The sequence below is a fragment of the Aristolochia californica genome, unplaced genomic scaffold, assembly GCF_029961685.1.
Source record: "Aristolochia californica isolate CCGP_79_NKW_82.1479 unplaced genomic scaffold, dmAriCali1.0.hap1 SCAF_1, whole genome shotgun sequence".
Classification (NCBI taxonomy): domain Eukaryota; kingdom Viridiplantae; phylum Streptophyta; class Magnoliopsida; order Piperales; family Aristolochiaceae; genus Aristolochia; species Aristolochia californica.
Genome location: NW_027181770.1, coordinates 55,051,003 through 55,077,434, shown reverse-complemented (window position 1 = coordinate 55,077,434; position 26,432 = coordinate 55,051,003). Strand labels below are relative to the sequence as shown.

The 26,432-nt window shown below is 41.2% G+C and overlaps 1 protein-coding gene and 1 pseudogene across 1 annotated transcript; one reads left to right on the top strand and one right to left on the bottom strand.

Moving 5' to 3' along the window:
* On the bottom strand, nt 1–26,432 carry LOC137951510 (conserved oligomeric Golgi complex subunit 2). The gene is made up of 12 exons (XM_068798210.1): nt 25,674–26,432; nt 24,710–24,916; nt 12,380–12,719; nt 12,123–12,284; nt 11,884–11,983; nt 11,266–11,484; nt 11,063–11,171; nt 10,180–10,380; nt 1,721–1,825; nt 674–796; nt 430–564; nt 1–342 (listed from the first exon to the last, which is right to left on the bottom strand). Exons 1-12 carry the CDS (start codon nt 26,121–26,123, stop codon nt 229–231), a joined length of 2,265 nt encoding a protein of 754 aa, XP_068654311.1. The 5' UTR covers nt 26,124–26,432; the 3' UTR covers nt 1–228.
* LOC137959338 (glyoxylate/succinic semialdehyde reductase 1-like) lies at nt 8,494–9,835 on the top strand (annotated as a pseudogene).

Here is a 26,432-nt window from a genome sequence, read left to right as displayed (position 1 = left end):
TAGCAATAACAGTGGCTATCCAATAAGACAGCACATCGAGGGCACGGGGATAAAAATCTGTCAGGGCCAAGGTTTCAGGAAAGGCGAGTTTTTTAAGTAAGTCTCAACTGGGAATGGGATGTAGTGTACGCAATCAACATTTAAAAAAACTAACAAAAAATTGATAGGAAGAAAGTTACAGAGTTGGAACTGTTAGTAGAGGATAAACGAAGTTTATAGTGGTATATACTAGATCACAATTTGTGTTTGATTTTTTGGTGGAGCCACACATTGCCACAATGAACGATATGCTGGAATTTCATCTGCTGCAATCCCTAGGGCAGCCAGAGTTCGCCCATATTCCTAATACAGAATTACAGGAAAAAAAAACAAAATTACGCCACCAAACTCCATGCTAAAAAAATATAAACAAAGGAACAAACACTGTACCTGAATATCAAGAAATAATTGCGAACAAATCTTATCAGTGTCCGAGACATTCTGATCAACTTGGTCAGCATTTGCCCCTGCTCTTCTCTGGGCACCTTGTCGAATCCTTAACAGAGAGGACTCGGTTTTCCTTGCCTAGTCCAAGTACACAAGGAGAAAAAGGTTATATACCAGCAGAAAAAATTTCAGGGAAAAACATTGAGAAGCTACTCTGGCATTGCTTTTAAGTGGGTTGCTTATTTACCACGTTGACAAGATCTGAAGCCATTTCATTGTAACGACCAGTGATCCTTTCAGCAGCCCCACGTAGAAGTTGGTTTCTAGCTTCTGTTGTTAAATAACTGGCATGATCCCCATCAAGAAAAGCCTGCAGGCATTGGATATTTAGCTCCATTTTATACGCAAACAGCCAGTCTTATGTGAAAAAAAAAAAAAAATGGTAAGATTTCGAACACCCAAAGTGAATACAATTGAACCCCAAAATAAATTGCAGATCCCTCTTAGGGGGGTCTTTATGCAGAACAATAAAGAATGCAAATGTGAAGAGAATAAAATTTCGTTTTCAATAAAAAAACAATAAAACCCTCTTAGGGATTCGCCCCTTGTTTTTTTACTTCCTCAGGATCTTTGCCCTCTGCCTAATAAAATATTTTAGTATTCAAAAAATAAATAAATAGAGAAAATAGAAAGTCACTATAGTTTGTAGCAGAGCCTGGCATTCAGAATATGAAAACCCAATGACCTTATTCATGAGGTAGTTCTTGACAGGATGCACTGGCAAAAAACTAGTACAATATGTATATTCCCCATGTACTGACAGAAGCACAAGCTACACACATGACGACAAGCAAGCAATGCCTCATCCAACTCATGAGATCTCAAATCTGAACTTAGCTAACCTTACAAAAGTAATTCTAACAATAAAATTATTAGCCTACCTTTCAAAAAAAAAAAAAAAAATAGAGTCATGGGAAGAATTTGATCTTTTCCAAGAGAGTAGAAGAAGTCAAATAACTCATGGGAACTTTTTTTAATTAATGACAAAGATAATTCTTTTTACATTTTCTTTGTGTTATTTACAACAATCTGTTACTCATTGTGCTAAAAAATATACAATCCAAAATACCAATTCCAAGTAACATTCAACAAAAATAAATAAATACCAGTTCCAAGACCAGAATGCATTCACGTGCAATTTCAAACATGCCATGATTTCTCCACAATCCTTAAATGTACTGTCCATGTCAAAATGATATAAATCAATTTTTAGAAAAGTCCAAAAAGAAATTACCTTCAATGGTCGCAAAACACTTGAAACATAAGGTGAATGCCTCACAGGAAGTGGTTTGTTAGTCATCCTGTAAGTAGCTGTTATACCCTTCAGTTGCCTCAAGTCCTGTAGTACTAACAAATTTCAGCAATGGATGGAGAAAACAATAAAAATAACATATAATATGGAAAATTGAAAATTAACAACAAAGAAACTAGTTCTCTGAAAACCTGGAGGTACTTGTTGACTCTGTACTAAAAATCTTTCAACACTACACCCCTCCAATAGGACAATATTTATTTTTTCGATATCTTTTTTTTTATAAACGATGTTGATTTTTATTAAGACAAAAACTCAAAAGAGCAATTTACAAAGGAGGAAAACCTTCCCAAACAATGAGAAATTGCTAGAAAGTTCCGAATTTTACCAATTTATCAGCCAAAGAGTTGGCTGATCTAGGAATGAGATTCCAATTATAATGAATAGAAGATACAATGTCAACAATACTATCATTGATTGGCCAGTGGTGCCAAGGGGGGAAGCTTTCTTTGGAACACCAACTAATAACAGTCTTCGAGTCGCCTTTAATGATTAACTTGTCATGGAGACGATCCTTGAAGATTTGGAGGCCGAAGAGCAAAGCACTAACTTAACTTCAACGGTATTAGAATCGGCAATGCCCATCAGACCAGTATAAGAAAGAATAGGGTCTCCATTGAAACCTCTGAACACACCGCTTGCTCCTGTCAGCCTAGGATAGCCAATAGCACTACCATCAAAATTGAACTTAATGCAGTCGTAAGGGGGAGGATCCCAGATGGCCATACTCGGAGTTCTGCAGGGGGTAGATATATGGGAGATCAAACTCCAATTTTCTCGAAGGGAAACACCTGATAGAGCGGCCAATTCATTCCTTGTATAAAGCCAGCTCGAGATGAGGCCAACAGCAAGAGAAGTCGTGTTGTCTAGGGTGCAAGCTTTGGAGTTAAATCTTCGGTTGTTCCGCTCGAGCCAAATGCACCATGGAACATGCGCAAGACAGACCGAAAGAATTAACTTGCCTAGCCGAGGAAGGTGAATCCCTTGAACCATCTCAAAGGTGCCGAAGAGGTCCTGATGTAGCCCCATTTCGTGCCTAATCTTCTGAAAAATCTTCATCTAAACTTGCCACAAAAAAACACAGTGTAAGAGGACATGCTGGACTGTCTCATCGCACTCACCACAAAGGGAACAAGAAAGATCAGGCGCGGTGAAGCCTCTTCTATGAAGGTTGTCAGAAGTAAGAATCTATTCTCTGATGGCCGACCACACGAAAAATTTGATTTTGCATGCCGCTAAGAGTTTCCAAGCCAGATTTGCCTTATGCTCATGAATACTGCAGTCTTGCTTTCTGATATGAGAGTAAGCAGAAGTAACAACAAATCGGCCATTAGTATGGGGCTTCCAAATCAGCTTATCAACCGAATGTTCCCGGATAATAGTACTGTTGAGTCTGGTAAGGAGAGAGCAAAAAGGCAATGATTCCTCATCATTTAGTCCCCGTCAGAACGAGAGACTCCATGACTGATCACTCCATGAATCAGCCACAGAGCAAGAGAGTCTCTAGCCACCCTATGCAGCCGTGGGAAGTCCTCTGAGAGGGATCGGGAGCCACACCCTTCATCCGACCAGAAGAGAAGGGTTCTTCCATTGCCCGTGTGAAACAAGGTAGCATCTTTGAATACTGGAAGGAGCTTGAAAATTGATTTCCATCGGCAATAGGAGGCGAGTGACGCCACCCTCTCTCCACCTGGCACCCGAAAACTGAAGGTAGAATTTAACCATATTCCTCCATAAATTGTTATGCTTGTTGTTGAAATTCCAAATCCAATTGAGCATAAGAGCTTTGTTAATTTCCCTTGGAGGTCGGATGCCCAATCCTCAAATATCCTTCCAACTAACCAAATGGTATCTGAAGGTGTCTTCTGATCCTCTCCAGAGAAATCGCCAACGGATGGCGTCAATTTTGGAGCAAACGGAGGCCAGACAGTGCATAAATGATAACAGATAATTTGGCAACCCTACCAAACAAGACTTGATGAGAATGAGACACCCCGGTGTAGATAAAGAGTTTACCCCTCCAAGTGACTAGTCTCTTTTAAAATTTCACAATGAGGGGGGACCATAGTGACGCTGAAGGCCGAGAATCAAAAAATGGGAGCCCAAGATATGTAGCTGGCATATTTTCCACAAAGCATCCCAATTAGTCCGCCATATCCCGAAGCCCAGCTGGATCAATGTGGTAGCCAAGAAGAGTGGTTTTTCCCCAATTTATATTTTGACCGAAAGCCAATTCAAATAATCCCAAAACAGGACGCAATTTTCTGATCTGATCCATAGTACCAACCCCGAAGCAACTTGTATCGTCCGCAAACTGGAGGATCAGAATATCAAAGGTTGTGCAATCTGTAGTGGGGAAGAGCCATCCCATGTTCTTGGCCGTGTAGATCAAGGAGGATAGATATTCTGCTACCATGTTGAAGAGCAAAGGAGAGAGGGGTTCTCCCTGTCTAATTCCCCTGGCTCCCTTAAAATACCCACAAACTGTTCCGTTGAGAAGGACAGAGTAGCTTGCAGAGGAGATGCAACTTCGAATCCAGAGGCGCCATTTTTCCCCGAATCCCATCTTCCCTAGGAGGGTGTCCAGAAACTTCTAGTTAACTCTGTCAAATGCCTTTTTGAAGTCAAACTTGAGGATGAATCAGGGGAGTTTGAGGACCTTGAAATGATGACTAAGTTCATGACATGCCATGGCCGAATCAAGAATGTTTTTTCCCTTAATAAAAGCACTCTGGCCATGGTGAATGGCAATAGGGAGGACTGCCCTGAGTCTACTAGCGAGGAGACACGCAATCACCTTATATGCATTGGTGGTGAGACTGATCAGCCAGAAATCAGATGGGACCTCTGCCCCATCTTTTTTAGGGACGAGGACGAGGCTCCAATGCTCCTATATCTGATGTCATGCTGATAAAAGGAGCGGGCCATCCCGGAAATGTCGTCTCTGATGAAGAGCCAGCAGCGGCGATAAAATTCCCCATTGAATCCATCCGGGCCTGAAGCACAATCCAGAGGAAGACCAAGGGCAACAATTTCAATTTCCCAACTAGAGAAGGGAAGCTCAATGAGGCTAGTTGCAGCTGATGGAATAACCAGGAGGTTCACCCTTTGGAAGAAGGGGTGGATGGGCTGGTGATCAGAGTATAAATCTGCAAAAAAATTCACCAATGAGTCAGAAATAAGGGTTCGGTCCGAGGTGGTCTCACCGTTGACGCTGAGCATGGTGTTGTAGTTGGCCTTTCTTCATGCAGAGGCGACTGCATGGAAGAATTTAGTATTAGCATCCCCATCAGAGAGCCATTTGAATCTTACACGTTGCTTCCAATGCACTAGCTCGTTGTGGGCGAAGGACTGCAATTGCTCTTGAAGGGCATAACTCTGAGAGACTTTCGGCGAAGAGAGACCTCTAGACTCCTCCTCAGAGTCGAGAGTGGCTATCTGAGCAAGGGCATTGGCTCTCACAGCTAGGGGTGGCTTCGAACCGAGTCGGCTCGTGAGCAACTCAAGCTCAGCTCGGTTCGGTATACCTGGATCTCGAGCCGAGTTCGAGATCCGGGATTGGCTCATTTAAATTAACGAGTCGAGCTTGACCGATCAAGGTTCGGCTCGAAAGCTCGCAAGCCGGCTCGTTAATTTAACGAGCGGTGCAGGATTAGGGGGATCGGGACCAGCCGAGCAGAGCGGGAGCGAGAGCGAGGGGGGAAAATTCTTCCTCCCCTCGTCACCACCGAGCCCCTCCAGTCCGCTGTTGTGGCCGCCTCTATCGCCGTCGACAACTGCCTCACCAGCCGCCTTCTGCCTTTCTGTCACCACCAATTCTGTGGTCACTGTGCAAGATCATAAATAAGTGAAAAAAATAGTAAAAAATTTTAGGGACTATTAGTGGTTTTTTAATAAATGTTGAAAAAACATTTTTAGTAGAAATACGTTTCTAGGGACTATAAGTGCCTCATGTTTTTTTGAAATATTTTTCTAATTGGAAATTCTTATTAAAAAAATCATATAATTTTCTAAGTAAGATTTTCCTGCGAAAACCGTATAGAAAATATTTGAATAAGTATTTGACAGTTGATGCTGTAATACTTTTAGCATGAGGCAATTTTCATAGCAATTTTGTGTTTGACATTTTATTTGAATAAAACTTTATCAATAAGTAGAGTAATATATTAGATTAATTATTAATTTTTATTTATTTCCTAGAATAGGCAATAAAAGGTCCATTTAACTTTCCTAAGAAAATTTTAAAATATTTCTTGTAATTTTCTAGTTAGTCACTAATAGTAATAGGATTTTATTTAAAGGTTTTTTTTGGAAATATGTAACCTAAGAAAAATATTTCTAGTTTTTCCTAAAATATAAATTTTCAACCAGGGGCACAAAGGAGGCCATAGTAAATTTATGGCCAGATTCAAAAATTACAAAATAAGCTAGACAACATTTGGGGTAAAAAAAATTAATATTAATGCATTCTAATCCATTATCGAGATTCAATCCCGAACCTCCCCTATCATTATTTTTATAAAATTTATGCATAATTTTATATATAATTTATTTGACATATATTTTATGTAGAGTATTAAATGTAGGTTAAGCTCGAACTCGGGTAGAGCTCGAACTTGAACTCGGTTAAAATTATTAGGCTCAAGCTTAATTACAATTTTAGGCTCGAGCTCGAGTTTGAAATATTGAAATCAAGTTCAGCTCGAACATAGGAAGGTTCGGGCTCAACTCAATTCGATGTCACCCTTATGCCCAATTTTAAGTAGAGGTCATGCCCAATTTTATGTAAAATGTATGCATAATTTTATATACAATTTATTTAACAAGTATTTTTTGAAAAGTTTTAAATGTATGTTGGAGCTCGAACTCGAGACATGTATTTTTTGAAAAGTTTTAAATGAATGTTGAAGCTCGAGCTCGGCTCGAACTCGGTTAAATTATTGGGCTCGAGCTCGATAACAATTTTAGGCTCGAGGTTGGGCACAGCTAGAGCTCGAAATATTTAAATCAAGTTCGGTTCGAACATAGGTAGGTTCGGGCTCGGCTGGGCTCGAACCCACCCCTACTCACAGCCAAGGAAGAGGCCTTCGTTTCAGAGGCCCAGGACCGCAGCAACGGCTTCAACATCTTGAGCTTGATTGGGAAGACCTACCCGCTTGGGCCAGCAACAGTCATATTCTCCCAAAAGGATTGGAGAAAGCTCAAAAGAGGGGGAGAATTGTTTTGCTTAATTTTTTTTGGGTCATATGTATTCCGTTCGGACACTGTTCGTTGCAATTCTTCAACCAGGGGTGAGTTCTGGAAATGATATGGTAGCCGACGTGAAAAAGAATGGGGAGACTGCTGGGTTGCACAGATTGACGAATTTTCAACTTGCTGCTGCTATTGCAGTGCAGAAAGGGGCACAACAGCAGAAACTAAAAACTGTTAGAAAGGATGCAGATGAGCAGCACCTGGAATATGTAGAGAATAAAAGGGATATTACTATCAAAAATATTTCAGGAGAACACATGAAGACTGAGATGATGAAGAATTATAAAATTGCTGATGCTGTTGCAGTGAAGAAAGATGCACAATAGCAGCAGATGAAAACTGACAGTAAGGATTTGGAAGAAGCTGAGCAGAATGAAGCAAGTGTTGTTAATTCTGGAAAGACTGACTTTATTGCATGGGAGACAAAAATGGGTGCTGCCAGTGGACCATTAGATGCTGCCAACCAGGATAAGGGGGCAATGTTAGTGGATGTATATGCAACGTGTGGGATGGCTACAGTCATTTTTTTCAGCGCTGCACACTGTTCCAGCAGTATTGAAGGTAACTCTGCCCGAAAGCTACATTTTCGATAATGACCCTTAGCAGTGATGTGTCTCTTACACAGCCTAAGAAATTTAGAGCTACATCACATCCAGTGGCATTACATGCCCAGAAAGAAATTTTCTTGCAGTAGGCTGATCTTATACTAGATAAAATGCCTACAAAAAAGGGGGAGTACTGGATTTCTATGCTAAGAGGGTTTGTTGAAATGGGTGGTGATGTTGCTGTGAGCAAGGATTACAGTCCTGTACAGGATACAGCTGATTCTTGCAGCACAGGGACAGCAACATATGTCATCGGGGTTCTTGCTGCATGTGTCATTCTTGGAACTCTTGACACTGACAAATGGGTTCAATTCTACATAACAAGGAAAAGGTTGGAATTGCCTGTTAATCTAGGACCTACCTTTCTGAATTTATATGCAAAATGTGAATTGTTAGATAACTCCTTAGCAGTAATTGAGCAAATGCTCCAGAATTTTTTTTTGTCTTTGACAACCTTAGTTCTGGGTTTGGATAGTCATGGAGCATTAGACAAAGCTGCTGGTTTTCCAGCACATGGGTTATGCAGAGTTCCACCTATTGTTGGGGGTGATGTAGCCTGCAAGATCTATGTTGGCATGCTCAGACGGATTCAGACAAGTGTTGGGTGCGGGTTTGGAATCGTAATTGCTATAACTACCATAAAACCCAGTGAAGATGGAGATAGTGGGGTGGGGATTGTTTTGGCTCCAGACTCTCAGAGGGCCAGTGAATGCAGGATGGCAGCTTTCTATGCTGATTTTCCAGAAACTGTGCCAATTTGAACTGTGAACCGGTAAGGTTCTTCTGGACTTAGGCTGTTACCGCTGTTGCTGCAGCTATAAAAGCTAGCTTCTATGACATCGGTAGTGGAGCAGCAGTTTTTTTCCCGAGTCCATGGATCACCCTGTGCTAGAGAAACTGAAGAAATGGAGGTTGGATTTCTGGGCTTAGGAATCATGGGGAAGGCAATGTCTATGAATCTCCTGAAACACGAATTTAAGGTCACGATATGGAATCGGATTCTCACCAACTGTGAAGAGCTTGTTGAACAGGGTGCCTCAATAGGAGAAACCCCTAATGCAGTTATAAAGAAGTGCAAGTATACAATAGCTGTGTTATCTGATCCAGCGGCTACACTCTCGGTTGTTTTTGACAAAGATGGAGTGCTTGAGGAAATATCCAGTGGAAAAGGCTACATTGACATGTCAACAGTTGATGCAGACACTTCATAAAAAATTAGTGAGGCAATCACAACGAAGGGTGGATATTTTCTTGCAGCCCCTGTTTCAGGTAGTATAAAACTATCTGAAGATGCCCAGCATGTCATCCTTCCTGCTGGAGAGAAGGCACTGTATGAGGAAGCAGTTCCTGATTTCAATGTCATGGGGAAGAAATCTTTCTATTTGGGGTAGGTTGGTAATGGAGCTAAAATGAAGTTTGGGGTCAACATGATCATGGGCAGTATGATGAATGCTTTGTCTAAAAAGGGAACACACATTTCTCTACATCACTGGGTGGTCTTTGAACCAACTTCTCAGCCCAATTCCAGGAACATTGCTGCTGCCATGTCAAACCTCCAACATAGTTTTGTTGATATGATAAAAGATCATCCACAATGCCAATGGGCCGACAAGACTATTGTGCCCTCTGCATTGTTTTTAATTTTTTGTAGAGCCATGACAGCAATGTATGCACAAACATGTGAAGGGCCACTGGATGAACTTGGGCAGCCAGCAGTAATTAGGAATCAGCTCAATCCGGCTCCTGAGGTTACCAGGGACATGCTGCATTTTGCCAATGAGGCAGCCGTTGGGGCAGATCACACAAGGATTGTTCATGTAGAAGCAGAAGTTACCAGAATGGAGCAAGTGGCGACGTCGGCATGCCTCCCTACTTTTGAGCTTAAGGACAAGCTCATTCTCTAGGGGGGTGTAATGTTATGAACCCAATAACAGGCCGAGTCATGCAAATAAGCCGTGGCTGAGTCAATTACTTTGGCTGAGTTAGTTACTGAGTCATTAAGTTTGTTTTTCAAGTTAAATGCCGTAGAGGGGCGAATCTGTAATTTTCCCTTGAACCTTTGTTTTTCAAGTTAAATGCCGTGGAGGGGCAAAATTGTAATTTTCTCTTGAACCTTGTGGACAGGAACCCTATTTAGAGGGGAAATGGAATGGAAAAAAAAATTCTGAATTTTGATTAAACAGAGGGTTTGGGTTCTCCTCAACGAGCTCGAGAGTGTGCATTCTCCTTAACGAATTTAGGGTTTTCAAGCTTCCCTTCGGCTTGATTTTCCTCTCCTCCTCATTTTCCCCTCCGAATCGCTGTATTAGATCTGGGACCATATCAAGGTCTCTGCCCACAAATACAGAAATAAACGGTGTATAACATTTCCAAAACATTGAAATCATGGGTCCCTGCCACAAATACAGAAAAAAGGAACAAGGCATAACAAAAAAATTCCAAAACAATGACTACAGGAGTAACAACTAGCACTAATTAGAATCGCCATATAAGTCAAATAGAAAATTCCCCAACCCTACTGACCTCAACAGACTTCTCCACAAGAGCTTCAGTCATCATTTCCATTATGAGCGGTTTCACATCCTCCAATAGTTTGCCTCCCTGACTGATGCTATGCTTAACTAGATCAAGCACTTCAGTATCACAAGGAGCAAGAAGTTCAAGTACCCGCTCCAAGTAGTTGCCATTAAGCTCAGAAACCAGACAACCTATATCATGCATTACCTGCAATGAGTATTAGCAATCTGAAAACGAAAAGATAAGCAGTAAAATTCTATTGAGTCAATATTCAACTCAGTTTAATTCAAGCATAAGCAAACCAACAAAGCTAGCATAAGTGCCAACATCAGGTGAGAAAAGCATGGGTTGAGTTTAGTTATTTCTGTCAACTAGCTTCAAAACACCAAACAAGGACCTTCACACAAGATGTAACCAGCGCTCCCACACATAAGTTTAGCTTGTTCATTCAAAAACTACAATCAGACCCAGATGACTGGTCCAAAGGCACTTGAAGTCCTACCAATCCCACATGAACATTTTCACCTCAGCTTTCTAGTTTTGTAAATTATTCCAAAGAACAACAAACTTTTTCTTCAGAAGATAACAGGATTGAAGTACCACGAGAAACTGCAAATAATAACACAAAGACCAGTACTCAGATAAGGCAGCCTATGAGTAACTTCCCCTTTTCCAATCAAAAGCAACAGGAAATTCAAGAATGAATTTGCTTGAGGTAATGAGAAATAAATTTGACTGTAGAAGAGAACAAGTCCCCAAATAGTCTTCATGAATCTTCACGAAATACTTCCATCTCTTCTTCACCATCCAACCCCAAATGTCCAACATAACGGCTCAGCCCCAACCTAAAATTCAATAAGCAACAACAAGGAGAAGAATCAATACTTACATAAATAAAATCCTCTGGACTAGCAGCTACAGCCCAGTCAGACCCTGGGTTTGACCCAGCACTCCCTGCTTTGCGAGCAGCAAAGCTAGAAGACAACCATGTTGAATACCTGCAAAATTTTAAGAGAAGATGTTGTGAGGGAACTATAATTAGCAAAATTGTGACTTATCAGTCAATCAGTCCAAAGCCCTCATAAAGGTCACCTTGAAATAAGCTGTAAAGATAAACGGAGGAACTTGTCTGAGCAAGAGAAAAGTAGCACATCCTCCTTCAAGCAGGAGCTCAAACTTTCCAAAAGTGCAACACTTTGCTTTAACGTTAGTTCTCTAGAATACCCTTTCCTATCAGATGTTGAACTTTGAACTTGCATTATGGTAGTCTCGGTAAGTGCAGAATCCAGAGAACCAGCAATCTCCTGAAACCTGATGTAATAACATTAACTGAACACTATTAGCCAAAATAATCATTTGCAATACTCTTTAGTTGATACTTTTTTTTTTAAATGGCGAGCTATTATTTCAGGAAAACAAGAACATGCAACTTAGTGGGGCCCTCCCTTTACAACAAGTGATTGGAGGGAGGGGTATTCTACATGCAATACTCTTCGGTTGATACTATTTTTTTTTTTTTTTATGAAATGTGATTTTATTAAGAGAGCAAAAAAAGAGGAACCAACTCCTAACAACAAGAAATTGCAAGGAGGCTCCTTGCTTGGCTAAAGCATCAGCCACAGAATTTGCTGATCTCGGAATGAGAGACCAAAAACTATAAAAAAGATTGACAATACTATTGATCACCATTATTCGTGCTGATGGAGTTACCTCAGAGAGAAATAGACTCCAACATTCCATAGTTTCATGAAATCACTATATACAGATTCGGATCGAAATTTGGCAACTGCAGATCTGGACGGACAGAAGCCTTGCATGACAGCAGGAAATTATAAACTAAATGAAAATAAAGTACTGCAAAGATTTCATTTTCAAAAAGAAAAGAAAAAAAAGTACAGCAAAGATTTAAACACCGAATTCATAATATGAAGAACTGTGTCCATCTTTACCTTCAAGATAAGACAAAAATTCCAGGCTCGATTTGTAGTTCTTCAGGAACAGATCTGGTTTGCCAGGAGATAATGCCCCTGGTTTGCCCTTTTGGATAGCTATGAGAACCTCTTTAAGGATTGAATTTGCCAAAAAGTCAAAAACATGTAGACCAGAATTTGCTGGCAATCACACAGAGAAAAAAAGAACTTTTAATAAATATTCACATGTTAATGTTAACAAATCAAAAATAAAATAAGTAAATCCAATAACCCACAAGAGGAAGAAATTTCCAATAAAAATTTGCAGTCCTTCTCAATGGATTGCATGATTAGTTGATAGTCCTTCGCAAGTTCATCAGTAGTAGACCCAGCAACCACCTGTGAAAAACTGCTGGGAATAATAATCTGCTGAACCATCGGGGACACAACAGTTGAACGGAAAATTTCCTCAGCACCTAAAGTATTATCAATTGCCGCATAGGCACGTAAACAGTTGTAAATTGCACTTGCATCTCTGTGCTCTAAGCCTGCTATAAAACAATGCCCTAAGCTGCCATCCAGCACTAAACTGGCACTCTTAATCCGTGCTTCCATATTCTTGATGAACGGAAGGTCCTGTATTCCCACAAAAAAATGTGCATTGATCAGAGCAATAACTTTTATGTCATATAAACCAATCTAACTTTTTTATTTTTGAATGTTGATTAAGCAAACTCTTTTCTTTTTGAATGTTGATTAAACAAACTCTTTTCTTTTTTATTTAAAAAAAATTCTTTTTTTGCAGCCCAGAACTCGTATCAAGAAGCCCCTCATGGGGCCATTCAGCCGAACGAATATATACAATTAGTGATGGTCAGCCAAAGCAAGGTAATCAAGGGATACGATGAAAAAACTCCGTGATTTCTAAACCATTCAGTACTGAATCATCATAAATCCATCCAATTTGCAACCAGCAGAGATATCCTGGGCAAGATCTAGCGAAGGGTCATAGATTGTATATCCAAGTGCAATAGACCATTGGCGCCTCCATTACTCTTGTCCCGACAAAATCCATCTCTACCCTGGCCAAAGATTATAGACCCATATGTCTCACCACAAGCTCCTACAAAATCTTAGCCTGTATTCTGGCCAAGCACTTTAAGCCTGTTCTCCCAAGTGTCATCAGTCCTTGTCAAAGTGCTTTTATTGCTGGTTGAAACATCCTAGACTCGTCTATGGCAGCCCATGAAGTCCTTCACTTTTTCAAAAAATCGAACTACCCAAGAGTGGTAATCAAGCTTGACTTCGAGAAGGCCTTTGACAGGGTCAACTGGAAGATGGTTGACCACCTCCTCGGTGAGATGGGTTTTCCCACTTGTTGGAGATTCTGGATGAGAAGTTGTATTTCTAATGTCTCCTACTCCATCCTTGTAAATGGCAAACCTTGTGGATATTTTAAGGGCTCTAGGGGAATCAAGCAGGGGGATCCTTTATCCCCCTTTCTATTCACTCTCATTGGTGAGCAGTTAGCTGCCTTGGTCCGTCTGGCAAAAACGTCAGGATGGCTAAATCCTATTTCTCCTAGCCTTGCCCTTAATGTTAGCCTCCTCCAATATGCGGATGACACAATTCTTTTCTGTGATGGCTCCCTCAGCCAAATTCACAATTTAAGTGCCCTACTTAGCTTATTTGAAATCTCATCTAGGCAAAAAATCAGTTGGGGGAAATCATCTCTCGGGTTACAATATTGAGTCTGGGTTACTTAGTTCTATGGCAAGCTATCTTGGATGCAACATTGAATCATCTGCTGTAACTTATTTGGGGCTCCCTTTGACCCCTCGTCTCCCTTCTAAGGCTTCTTGGCACCCTGTCATTAAGCACTTGGAAGGGCGGCTTGCCTCCTGGTGGGGAAAATTCCTTTCGAAAGCGGGCAAATTAGTTCTAATCAAATCCTGTTTGCAGGGAATTCCCAACTATTTTTTATCTATGTCCGACTGCCCAACTTCAGTCAGAAACAAAATTGACGTTCTAAAGAGACGTTTCCTCTAGGGTGGCCCAAAAGGGGAAAAAAATATCATCTGGTTAAATGGGAGGAAGTGTGCAAGCCAAAATCGTTGGGTGGGCTGGGTATCCAGGATATCACCAACACAAACTCTGCTCTTCTCCTTGAGTGGATCTGGAAATTTAATATGCAACCTGCTTTGATTTGGAGAGCTTTCATTGCGGATAAATCAAATCTCCACTCTGGCTTGTGGACAGAGGTGGGGGGCGAGTTTACTCACTCTCACCTGCCTGGAAAAAAATCGTTAGGCTTCTCCCCAAATTCAAAATGGCAACAAAATGTTACATTGGAAATGGAGCTTCAACAAAATTCTGGAATGATTGGTGGGTTGGCCAATCCCCACTCAAAAATAGCTTCCTAGAAATCTCTGGCCTCTCGGGTAACTCGGAGGTCTTTATCTCTAACATCTGGTCAGAAAATGGGGACTGGAATTTAAACCTAAGAAGGCGCCTCACTGATCTTGAAGCTCTCTTTGCCTCTGAGCTCCTTCACAACCTCCCAGTCAAAAAGCCAAATAACTCAAGTGATACTTTAATCTGGACTCCATGCCCAAAAGGATCCTTCTCCACATCCTCTACCTACAAATTCCAAAGCAACTTCTCCACTGCACACCCAAAACACCCTGCAGCCTATGCCTGGGACCTCCTTGCCACTCCACGTGCCAAATTCTTCATCTGGTCTGCATGCAAGAACAAAATCTTAACTTCTAATTCCTTAATCCGTCGAGGCACCCTTATCCTAGACCCTCTCTGTCCTTTGGGCTCTCTGAAAAAAATGTAACAGGAGGAAATTCAAATTCAAAACCTCTCCTATTGAGGTTCTGACTGAGCAAATCACAAGCCAAGTTACTGCCTAGCTCCTAAATAAAAAAGAATTCAGAAACTTCAGTGATACAAACTTCAGGGGAAACTGGCAGACAATCGCTGGTCTATCTCTGCCCTCTCGCCCCCCCCAACCATGGCTACATGGGCCCTCCCTCCTCCCGGGCACTCAAAGCTCAATTTTGATGGAAGTGCTCTCGGTTGCCCAGGTCCAGCAGGGTTCAATGGTGTTATCCACGATGAAAATGGTGACCTCCTCTTCTCCTATGCAAGCCCCCTTGGCAACTCAGACTCTACCATAGCAGAACTTTCGAGACTGTTGCACAGGCTCAAAATCTTCTCTAGCCACCTCTCTAGTCCCCTTTGTATTGAAGGCGATTCAAAAGTGGTCATCAATTGGTGTGCAACCCCCGTCAGGCCCCCATGGCGTCACTGGGATATGTTCAATGAAATATGTAATTTATTTTTCCCTTTAAGCTGTAAATGGAATCACATCCCACGCTCTGCTAATCACCTGGCAGACACCCAGGCCAAGGCAGGCAATTTCTCTCTAACACTTTGTTGTGGAGCCAGGCCCCCGGACTTAGGTTTTTTAATTTTCTTATTGTCTTTCTTTTTTCCTTTTTTTTATCAATGTACGCACCATTCATAAAAAAAAAAGTGCAATAGATGTAATTGATATTTTTAACCGCCATGCTCACACTTTTAATTTTATGTATTATAAGACCTTTTTCCCACCCTGCTGCTCCACCCTCGAAAACAAAAACCGATGACAAGGAGAAGAGAAAAACGTAAGCCAAAAAGATATCCTAATTTTCTTTTATTTTTTTGAGAATGGCAAGCAGCTTATTAATTATGAAGTGGCTTACAAAGAGTAGCCTTTAAGCCCCAAGGAGTAGAGAATCCCCCACAAAGTTATATGAACATGTAACCCTAGACTTAGCTAACCCATCTGCCACAGATTGGCAAACCGAGGAACATGCTTTCAAAAAATGACTACTTGAGATGATAAAGCAAGAATCTCGTCATATACATGTCGTAAACGCCAACTAGGAATTGGAAGATCCGGAAATCCATGAAATAAGCACCTTGGAATCTCCTTCCATTACAAGTGATTCCGTGAAATTGTGAACATATAATTGAAGAAGAAGAATAGCCTTGAACTCAACCTCAAGGAAATCTCCGTGCTTAAGAGGACCTGAATATGCCAACTTGATCATGCCATCATGATCCCGTAATACACCTCCAAATCCAGCTAGACCTAGATTACCCAGACAACTCCCATCAAAATTCAACTTCAGAAAACTAGTCAAAGGCGGGCTCCAAGGAAACAAAAGCGTGGGGGAATTAAGAAAAGAGAAGAGAACCCCAATTTCGACAAATAATAGACCAGGGATATTGTGAGAGAACCTCAAAGGAAGCCGACCGCGGCAAACTAGAATGGATTATTGCTTCAAAAACACCTACTGACTGTTGTATCCTACAAAAGGTCTTGGAATTCCTTTCTTTCCACAAGTGCCAAAAAACAGCAGCAACAGACAGCTGCAGAAGTAAATATCCATCCTTTAAAAATGGTGCTTTAGTAGCTTGAGCAATAAAATCAGCAGCTGAATTTGGGAAACATCCAACAATCCCAAACCCACACAAAATAGAATTCCAAACTTGCCAACTAAAAGAACAGTGCAATAACAAATGACTAAGAGATTCCTCTTCATACCCACATAGCTTACATAAATTATTGATGAAAACTGACCTCTTTTCAGTAACTCGTCACATGGAAGAATTTTTCCATGACCAACTGACCACATAAAATGCAGGACTTTAGAGGGAGCCTCAAACTTCCAAACTGAAGAGACCTTGGAAAAGCAAGGAACATGAGAGGAGGTCAAAGTCTTACGGAGAGATGCTCTAGCTACCCAAGGATTCAAAACTTCAAATCGGTAAATGAGCATATGGCCTGATAAAAATGGAATCCAAGGATTGAAGTAATGGACCCAATCTGATATCACATAATCTAGAAGTGCTCGACGGAAATCAAGTGCCCAATGTCGGGTAGCTGCATTTCTGCATATTCCAACATGGAATTATAAACAAAAACAAGTTTACCTCGTACCAAGGTAAAATAATCGAGGATAGGCAGAAGAGAGAGGTATATTCCAGACAACAAATTCAACCAGATTTTAATCCGCCACCCATCTTGCCAATGATAATGGACATAGCTCTGGAAGACCTCCAGAAGAAGGTAAATTCCATTTCATAAATAAGAATGTCGATGGGAGGAAGCAGTAGATGGGGACCATAAGGAGTCATAGTATTTGTACTTGGCAGCTATAATTTTCCTCCACAAAGAGTTTCTGTCAGTTTTGATAATAAGGATCAATTTATTCACCTTCAACTTCAAAACATCAAGCCCTCCTTCAGCTTTACTAAAGCAAAACATATACCCCCTCACCAACGAGTATTGGAACTTATTTTCAGCAGCCACCACAGGAACCGTTGCAGAATGTTCTCCATACATACAATCACAGATTTGAGGACCCGAAAAAAGAGACAGAAAATAAATTGGAGTGCCTGAAAGAACAGATTTAATCAAGCAGTTCTGCCAGCCAAATTCAGCAAGTTCCCTTACCATGAAGCTAACCTATGCTCCATTTGCTCAATGGCTTTATCCCAGATACTAATAGAAGGTTTTCCAGTGAACAAAGGTAGTCCAAGATATGTTAAAGGCAGAGAGATATGAATGCAACCTAAAATTGAGGCATACAAGAGCGCTTGCCCGGTCCTTATATTCATGCCAAAGATACCAGATCTAAACCAATTTATCTTCTGGCCAGAAATCAAAGAATATAATTGCAGTAGAGTTTAACTTTAAGTATCTGATTAACAGAGCACTCACAAAAACAAATAACATCATCAACAAACTGCAGTGAATGAATAAAAAAGTGTGGACCAGCAGAGAGGCCAAACTGAAAAATGATAAAGACCTTCATCTACTATATTAAAAAGCAAGGAGACAACGGATCCCCCTGTCGAACACCCCTAGATCCTCAAAAATAACCTTTTTTCTGGACCATTTAATAAGACAGAGACAGAAGCTGAAGAAAGACAACTAGATACATCCCTTGTGTCCATATATCAGGGAACCCCATCTGAGCCATCAACGTGTCTAAAAACTTCCAATTTACAGAATCAAATGTTTTTCCCATATCAAGCTTGATAACCACTCCTGATTTTCCTTCCTTCTTGTACTCATATATAAGTTCATGCATAATAAGCGGAGAATCCAGGATTTAGCATCCATAAACAAAAGCACATTGTGTGTCACTAATTATAGTTGGATGAGAGCATGTGCTAGCCTTATGGGAAGTACCTTGGCTACTAGTCTGTAGTGACTAGCTATGAGACTTATGGCCTGAGTTCGTTGGGTGATCAACTCCTTCCTTTTCTGGCACTAGGGCAATGAAGGTAGCTCCCAAGGCTGAGGATGCAATATCTTTCTCATTAAATCTTTTTTTTAAAAAAATAGTTCTGATTTTTTTTTTTTGAAATGATAAAATTGTTCTGATTTTATTAAAAGGGAGCTACAAAAGAGTTGAATTAACTATTAGGGGGACCATCCCAAACAATGAGAGATTGCAGAGAGGTCCCAAGCTTAGCTAATATGTCGACCGAGGCATTGACCGATCTAGGTACACAATGCCATGAACAAGAAATGGTAGATACAAAGTCTAAGATAGAGGATAGGATGGGCCAATGGCGCCATTGGATTGGGGGGGGGGGGGGGGGAAGCGGATCCCAAGCACTAACTGATGACAACTCTGGAATCCCCTTCAATAAGGATGTGAAGTTGGGCTCAAGGCCTATCCCAAAATGACTAGCCATCTTGGGAAACATTTTTCCCAACTAATAAACTCAACATATTTGTTCTTACTAATTCATGTGGGGCTATTCCTTAACACTCCCCCTCACATGTAGGCCCTTTGGGCTCTTACATATGGATAATTTGGATGAAGACCCACATATGAGTACCTGTTCTGATACCATGAGAAGTTGGGTTCAAGGTCTATCCCAAAATGACTAGTCATCTTAGGAAACATCTTTCCCAACTAATAAACTCAACATATTTGTTCTCACTAATCCATGTGGGACTATTCCTTAACAAAGGATCTTTCCATGAAGTCGGTCCTTGAAAACTTTAACACCATAATGAAGGCTCAGCGGTGTTTGAACCACAATACCAACCAAACCAGTATAGGAAAGGATGACTTCACCTCTGTGATTTCTGAAGACGCCCCCAGCACCCCAAGGCACTACCGTCGAAGTTCAGCTTGATGTAATCACTGGGAGGAAGAGTCCACTCGACCATGGCAGAAGGATTATGAGAACCCGACATATGAGCCAAGAGACGCCAGCTCCATCTAAGATATATTCCTGCCTGGGGGGCAAATTCCTTCCTGGTGTGCAGCCAATTAGAGATAAGACCCACTGTAGAAGTGGCGGCGCTCTCAATATTGCTGAACTTGAAGTTGAAGTGTCGATTGCTGCGCTCCAGCCAAAGACCCCAAGGGACGTGAGCCAGGCAAGCGGAGGAAAGCAATTTGCAAATTTTAGGTGAATGAGTCCCTAACACCATCTGGATGGTGACAAAGAGATCCTTGTGGAGACCCAATTGGATGCAAAAAATTTGAAACATGGCCATGCAAACACGCCAAGAGTAGCTACAATGGAGGAGAACATGCTGAACTTACTCTTCATATGTGCCGCAAAGAGGGCAGGTATTGTCGGATGAATCCACGTTTGTGAAGGTAGTCAGCAGCAAGGATTTGTTCTCGAATAGCCATCCATAAGAAGAACTTAATTTTGTTAGGAGCCGAGAGTTTCCACGCTGTATAGGCATTGTGCTCTAAAGAGTTGGAATCCCCTCCACTAATGTGGCAATAAGCGGAGGCAACCGAAAAGATACCATTTGCATTAGGCTTTCAAATCAACTTATCATGGATATGATCACGCAAGACAATGCTATTGAGGCTGGATAAGACCGAGGATAGGGCATCGGCTTCCTTGTCATTTAAACCCTGACGAAAGTGCAAATTCCAAGATTGGTTGTTGCACACTTCAACCACCAAGCAGGGTTTTTTTTTTTTAAATAATGCTGAATTTTATTAAGAGAAAGCTCAAACGAGCAGCTTACAAGGGGGGGGGGGGGGGGGGGCAGCCTTCCCAAACAATGAGAGATTGTTGGGAAGTTCCGATCTACAATGAATAGATGACACAATGTCAACAATACAATCAGTGATAGGCCAGTGACGTCAAGGAGGGGAGCTATCTTTTGAACACCAGTTGATGACAATCTTTGAGTCTCCTTCAATAAGCAACTTGCCATGGAGACACTCTTTGAACATTCGGAGTCCGAATAAAAGAGCACTCACTTTAGTAGTATTTGAATCAGCAATGCCTACCGACCCAAAGGATAGAATAGGGTCTTCACTACTATCTCTGAAAACACCACTGCTCCAGTCAGCCCAGAACAGCCTAAAGCACTGTCATCAAAATTGAGTTTGATGCAGTCTCAAGGGGGGAGGATCCCAAGTGGCCATAACCGGAGTCCTGCAAGGGCATGTCATATGCGCGATCAAATGCCAATTTTTCCGAAGGGAGACACCCGGTAAAGATGCAAACTCCTTTCTAGTATGTAACCAACTCGAGTTAAAGCCCATTGCATGAGAAACCGTATTTTCCGAAGTGCTAGCCTTGGAATTGAATCTTTAGTTGTTTCGCTCTAGCCATAGGTACCAAGGGACATGCGCGAGGCATGCCAAGAGAATTAACTTGCCCAACCTAGGAAGGTGGATCCCCATAATCATCCCATAGGTGCCAAAGAGGTCCAGATGCAGCCCCAGTTGGAGCCCAATCTTTTGAAGAATCTTCATCCAGACTTGCCCAGAGAAATCACAATGTAAGAGAACATGCTGGATTGTCTCATCGCACACACCACAAATGGGACATGTACGATCGGGGTTTGTGTAGCCTCTATTGTGGAGATTGTCAAAGGTGAGGATATGTTCTCTGATGGTCGTCCACATGAAAATTTTGATTTTACTTGTCACTGAGAGCTTCCATGACAAGTTTACCTTGTACTCATGCATGCTGTAATTTTGCTTTCTAATATGAGAGTAGGCGGATGCACTTGTGAATCAGCCATTAATACTGAGCTTCCATGTTAGTTTATCAATTGCATGCTCACGGATAGTAATGTCATTGAGTCAAAAGAGGAGAGAGCAAAAATCCGAAGTTTCCTCATCATTTAATCCCCGATGAAACGTGAGACTCCATGAACGGTCTCTCTAATAATCAGCCACTAAGCAAGAGAGGTCCCTCACCACCCTAGCAAACCCCGGGAAATCCTTTGAGAGAGAGCGAGGGCGGGGGCCACACCATTCATCCGATCAAAAAAGGAGGGTCCTACCATTGCCTGTGTGAAAAGTTGCATCTCTGAATATTGGGAGGAGTTTTTGAATTGATTTCTAAATTGAGGATAAGAGGCGCGTGACGCCACCCTCCCTCTACCAGGCACCCAAAAACTGAAGGTAGAACCTGACCATATCTTTCCATAAGATGTTATGCTTGACGTTGAAGTTCCAAATCCATTTGAGCATAAGGGCATTATTCATCTCCTTTGTAGGTCGGATCCCTAAACCACCCCAATTGCGGGGCATGCAAATATCCTTCCAACTCACTAAATGATTTCTGAAGGACTCCTCAGAACCTTTCCAGAGAAAACGCCGACAGATGGCGTCAATCCTGTAGTAAACGGAGGCCGAACAGTACATGAAAGATAGCAAATAGTTTGGCAGTCCTGCCAAACAAGACTTGAGGAGAGTGAGTCTCCACGCAATAGATAAAAGTTTGCCCATCCAAGTAGCTAGTCTCTTCAAATTTCTCAATAAGGGGGGACCCTAGCGTCGCCAAAGGCTGAGAGTCAAAAAGTGGGAGCCCCAAATAAGTAACTGGCAAATTCCCCAATGAGCACCCTAAATAGTCTGCCATACCCTGAAGCACAAATGAGTCGATGTGATAGCCAAGGAGAGTGGTTTTCTTCCAATTGATGTTCTGACCAAAAGCCAATTCAAATAGTCCCAAAACAACACGTAACTTCCTGATTTGATCCATAGTGTCAACCCCAAAACAGATGGTTTCATCCGCAAACTGAAGGATTGGCACATCAAAGGTTGTGCAGTCCATCATGGGAAGGAGCCATCCCAAGTTCTTGGCCGAATAAATCAAGGAGGATAGATATTCTGCTACCACTTTGAAGAGCAAGGGGGAAAGGGGGTCTCCCTGTCTGATACCCCTGGATCCTTTGAAATACCCACATACCGTTCCGTTGAGAAGAACGGAGTAGCTCACAAAGGAGATGGAATATTGAATCCAGAAGCGTCATTTTTCCCTGAATCCCATCTTCCCCAGGAGATTATCCAGAAGCTTCCAATTAACTCTGTCGAAGGTTTTCTCAAAATCAAGCTTGAGGATAAATTTGGGGAGCTTTAAAGCCTTAAAATGGTGGATGAGTTCATGATATGTCATGGCCAAATCTAATATGTTCCTTCCCTTGATAAAAGCACTCTGGCCATGATGAATGGTGATAAGGAAAACCTCCCTGAGGCGATTGGCAAGGAGGCACACAATTACCTTGTAGGGACTGGTGGTGAAACTGATAGGCCGGAAGTCGAATGGAGGTGGGAGAGCAGTTTATATATAGATCCTAGAGAGCCCAGAAAACTCCTCACGAGAGAACGGGGACCGCACCAATCATCATTCTAGAAAAGGAGGGGATCCTCCCATTCCCTACATAGAAGGATGTCGCGGCTTTGAAGGTGGGGAGCAGTTTATATATAGATTTTGAAATATTGAGATATTGAGAGAACATCTTCTTTTAGAAATGCCATCCCTTCATGTAAAACTCAGTAATAAATACATCCAGACCTGGTGCTTTGTCACTGGGCATCAATTTAAGGGCCAGTTCAATTTCTTCTAGACTGTAAAGGGTCTGATCAACTCATCTGCACAGTCATCTTGATAATTTCTGAAAGAAATTGATAAAAGAATTCAACATAATGTCCCGTCAATGGTAGAGATCCTATTAATAGACAAGGAGGAAACAGAAATGTATCTTCTACAAGATGATCCTACAGCATGGAAAAAATTTGTGTTGGCATCGCTTTCCTTTAAACACTTAAAGCGAGATCTTTGTTTCCAGTATAACCACTCCTGAGTGACAACAGTCTGAAAATCCTATTTTAAAAAATCTCTTGATCATACAACTTAGACAATCCCCAATTTATTTCAAGTCAAAATCTTGTATTAGTTGGTGAAGGGTAGCCTTCTTATGTGCAACACTAGCTCTGTTAATACTAGCCCATTCTTTGATCCTGCCCTTTACTGCCTGCAATCTTGGGGAATCTGATAGAGACCCCTGAACCACAGCATTCTTCTACCACTGCTCAAGGAGCACAAAATCTTTATCTCCTAGCCACACAACCTCAAATCTAGAAGAAGGGGGAATCTAATGAGCCACTCCTGAGAAGCAAGAAACCTGTCCAGCATTGACCAAGTAGGAATTCTTCTTCCATCTGACCAACCACAGAGGCCCCCAGACATAGAAACATTGATTAATGCATTATCAGCAATATAGTCAGAAAAAGCTCACATAGAACAGGTAAGCCTATTGATGTTACTCAATCTTTCAGAGGGAAACAAGCAATGGTAAAATCAACACATATCGCACATGGTAGAGGCCACTGAGTAAGATATCCTTGTATCTCAGTCCATACAACACTTCTGTCCTGTGCATTAGTAGGGCCATACAAAGAGATAGATAACCCTCAGCCTAGGACTTCAATAGGCTGTTAATGAAGCCCCACATCACTTGAAATTAAGCTGAATAAAGCAGAGTCCAACGTTAATAGTATGCCCACTGTCTCTAGAGCCACCCATTGGGCCAATGCCTTATACCAAATATCTTGTATTAAAGAATTAGCCATAGAGGCAATTTTATCTCTTGGAGATAAGTAACACAAACATTATGTGCTTTTAAAAAATCCCACACAACCGCTCTCCACCGAAGAGAGCCTACATTCATTGAAATTTATCACTAGGGGAAACAGTAGATTCCTTTTTGACCGGAATAGGACGTGATTTTTTTTATAGAATGTGTGAATTTATTAAAGAAAGAGCCCACCTTTTTAAAGTGAAACTTTCTCACATAAAGCAAAAATAAATAAATAAATTACTGGGGAAAGCAGAAACAGAGGAAGAAAAAATTTTGATTTTTCCCTTCTTGAGCTGAAACAAAGAAAGAGAGAGAAAGACCTAAAAGAATCGGTCAAAAAGGCTTCGAAACCAAGTAAAAAACTGATATTTTGATAATTAAAACAGATATATTAGAGAATCAAAAGTTTTTCTCTATCATTGATGGTTGGAACAGAAATTATAGAATCTAAAGTTCTTCTCTATAATATTAGATGATTTCAAGAGAAATTTTTTTCCTTTTTTTAGAACAATAAGAATTTCATTACAGAAAGGGAGAAAAAAAATAAGAATTCAATGAACTCTCGACCAACTTGAGAACATCATTTGCATCTTTTCATGCAGTTATTATTCACTGACAATTCCAAGTATGTATAAAGAGAAAAATGACCAATCTTCATAAATGTAAAACTTTCATGAGGGTGAGCAGAGGGGACCTGTCCATGTGCAATATAGAATTTTAACCGATTCATTTCACTGGCAATTCTTTCCAAAATAATGCTTTGAGTCTCCCAAAGGTTCATTCCATTTTCAGCAAGTTGTGATGAAAGACCGTTGCTTAAAGAACTCTTGTCCATGGATGCTACATCTGCACTTGACCAATCGGTTGGCACATCAGGTAATTCACTCATAAGTTTTTCAACCTGCAAAGAGATTTATATCCTAGAGTTAACACTACACCCAAATAAATAACCAAAAAATCCTCTGTTCAACCCTTCCTATAGATGGTTCTGAAATCATAAATAATGTAGTTCAGCACAGCTATCTAATCCAAAGATTGCCTACAAATATATCAAATCAGTGAGTGAGGGCACAGTTTAAGGTCATACAACATCTTTGACATCATGTAAAGAAACCATCAGTCCATCATTTAGGCTTTCAAAGGATCTAAGAAAATTTGCATATAGCATAACTCTGACCTTGTTTCTCTATATAGCATGGAAAAGGAGCAATTAAATAAAAAATAATATTTTAATTGCTGACTAAACAATAAGATTTAAGTGAATCTTTTGGAGATCAGCAATGACAAACATCATAAGGCACAAGAAAAAAATTAACATAGAGCAATCCTCGTAGACTCAAAAGCTGGTACTCCAACGGAATATCCTTCCTTGAATAACTGAAAACGAGACAATGATTTACTGATACTGCCCTTCTACTCGTATACTAAAACGGTAACGAACAAATAGAATCATAGATCTAAGAATAAGAGATAAAACAATCAAACCAGTAATTGCTCCAACATAATTTCCGTTGAACAATTGAAAAATAATAATTTCCTTGAAAACACCAATGCCACTAAAAAAGACCAACCAAATAGAAAGCATGTCCTCTTTTCTTTGTCAGTGACAAATTTCAAATTTTGTAAATACTGGAAAGGGTAATTCTCGAATTTCAAACCTTTGACACGACATGAAATGTATCAAGCAGCAACTCTAAGGTCTCCCGCGCCTCTGACGCTTCCGCCCTCAGTTTCAACCCATTCTTCAACGCAACAAGCGAACTATCCAAACTTCCTCGGAACTGCCCTATCTTCTCCCGCAGCTCCAACAAGGGGGCCCGCATCCGAACCACCGCCCCATCCACATCAACGAGCTTTGTGCTAAGATTGACAAAATCGCTATACTCGCGATTAATTAATTCAACGAGCTCGTTTTTAAGGGACGAAAGATGAGATCTAAGCTCGGCCCTCAGATTGTCGAAGGGTACGAAGGATCGGAGGTCCGAAATGTATGATTCAGAATCGAAATTAGGTTCGAGGAAAGCCGATTTCTTGAACCAGAGAGGCTGTACATCAATTGGATCACCGAAGAGATCAGTAGCAGCGCGAGGAGGGAGGAGATCCGCCATTGTCTGGCAAAGTCGGAGCCTCTCCCCCGTGTATGGTCCGCTTTCGTATATTACTGAAGAAACGACGATGCTAAAGAGGGGTGAGCTGCACAGGCTCACAGTAGATGAGGTAGAGAGCGCTATACTAAGTTCGTCTTGTCTGCGGCCATGTTGATGAAATGATTTTGTCCAATTAATCTAAGAAGCCTTCAAGGCCAAGATCGACGCAAGCGCCGACCAGTAGCGTTGCCAAGGGAAATTTTCTCTTTTCGGTTTTAGACGACGAAGCTTCGTTAACAAGAGCAAGACACACCAACTGCAAAATTACAA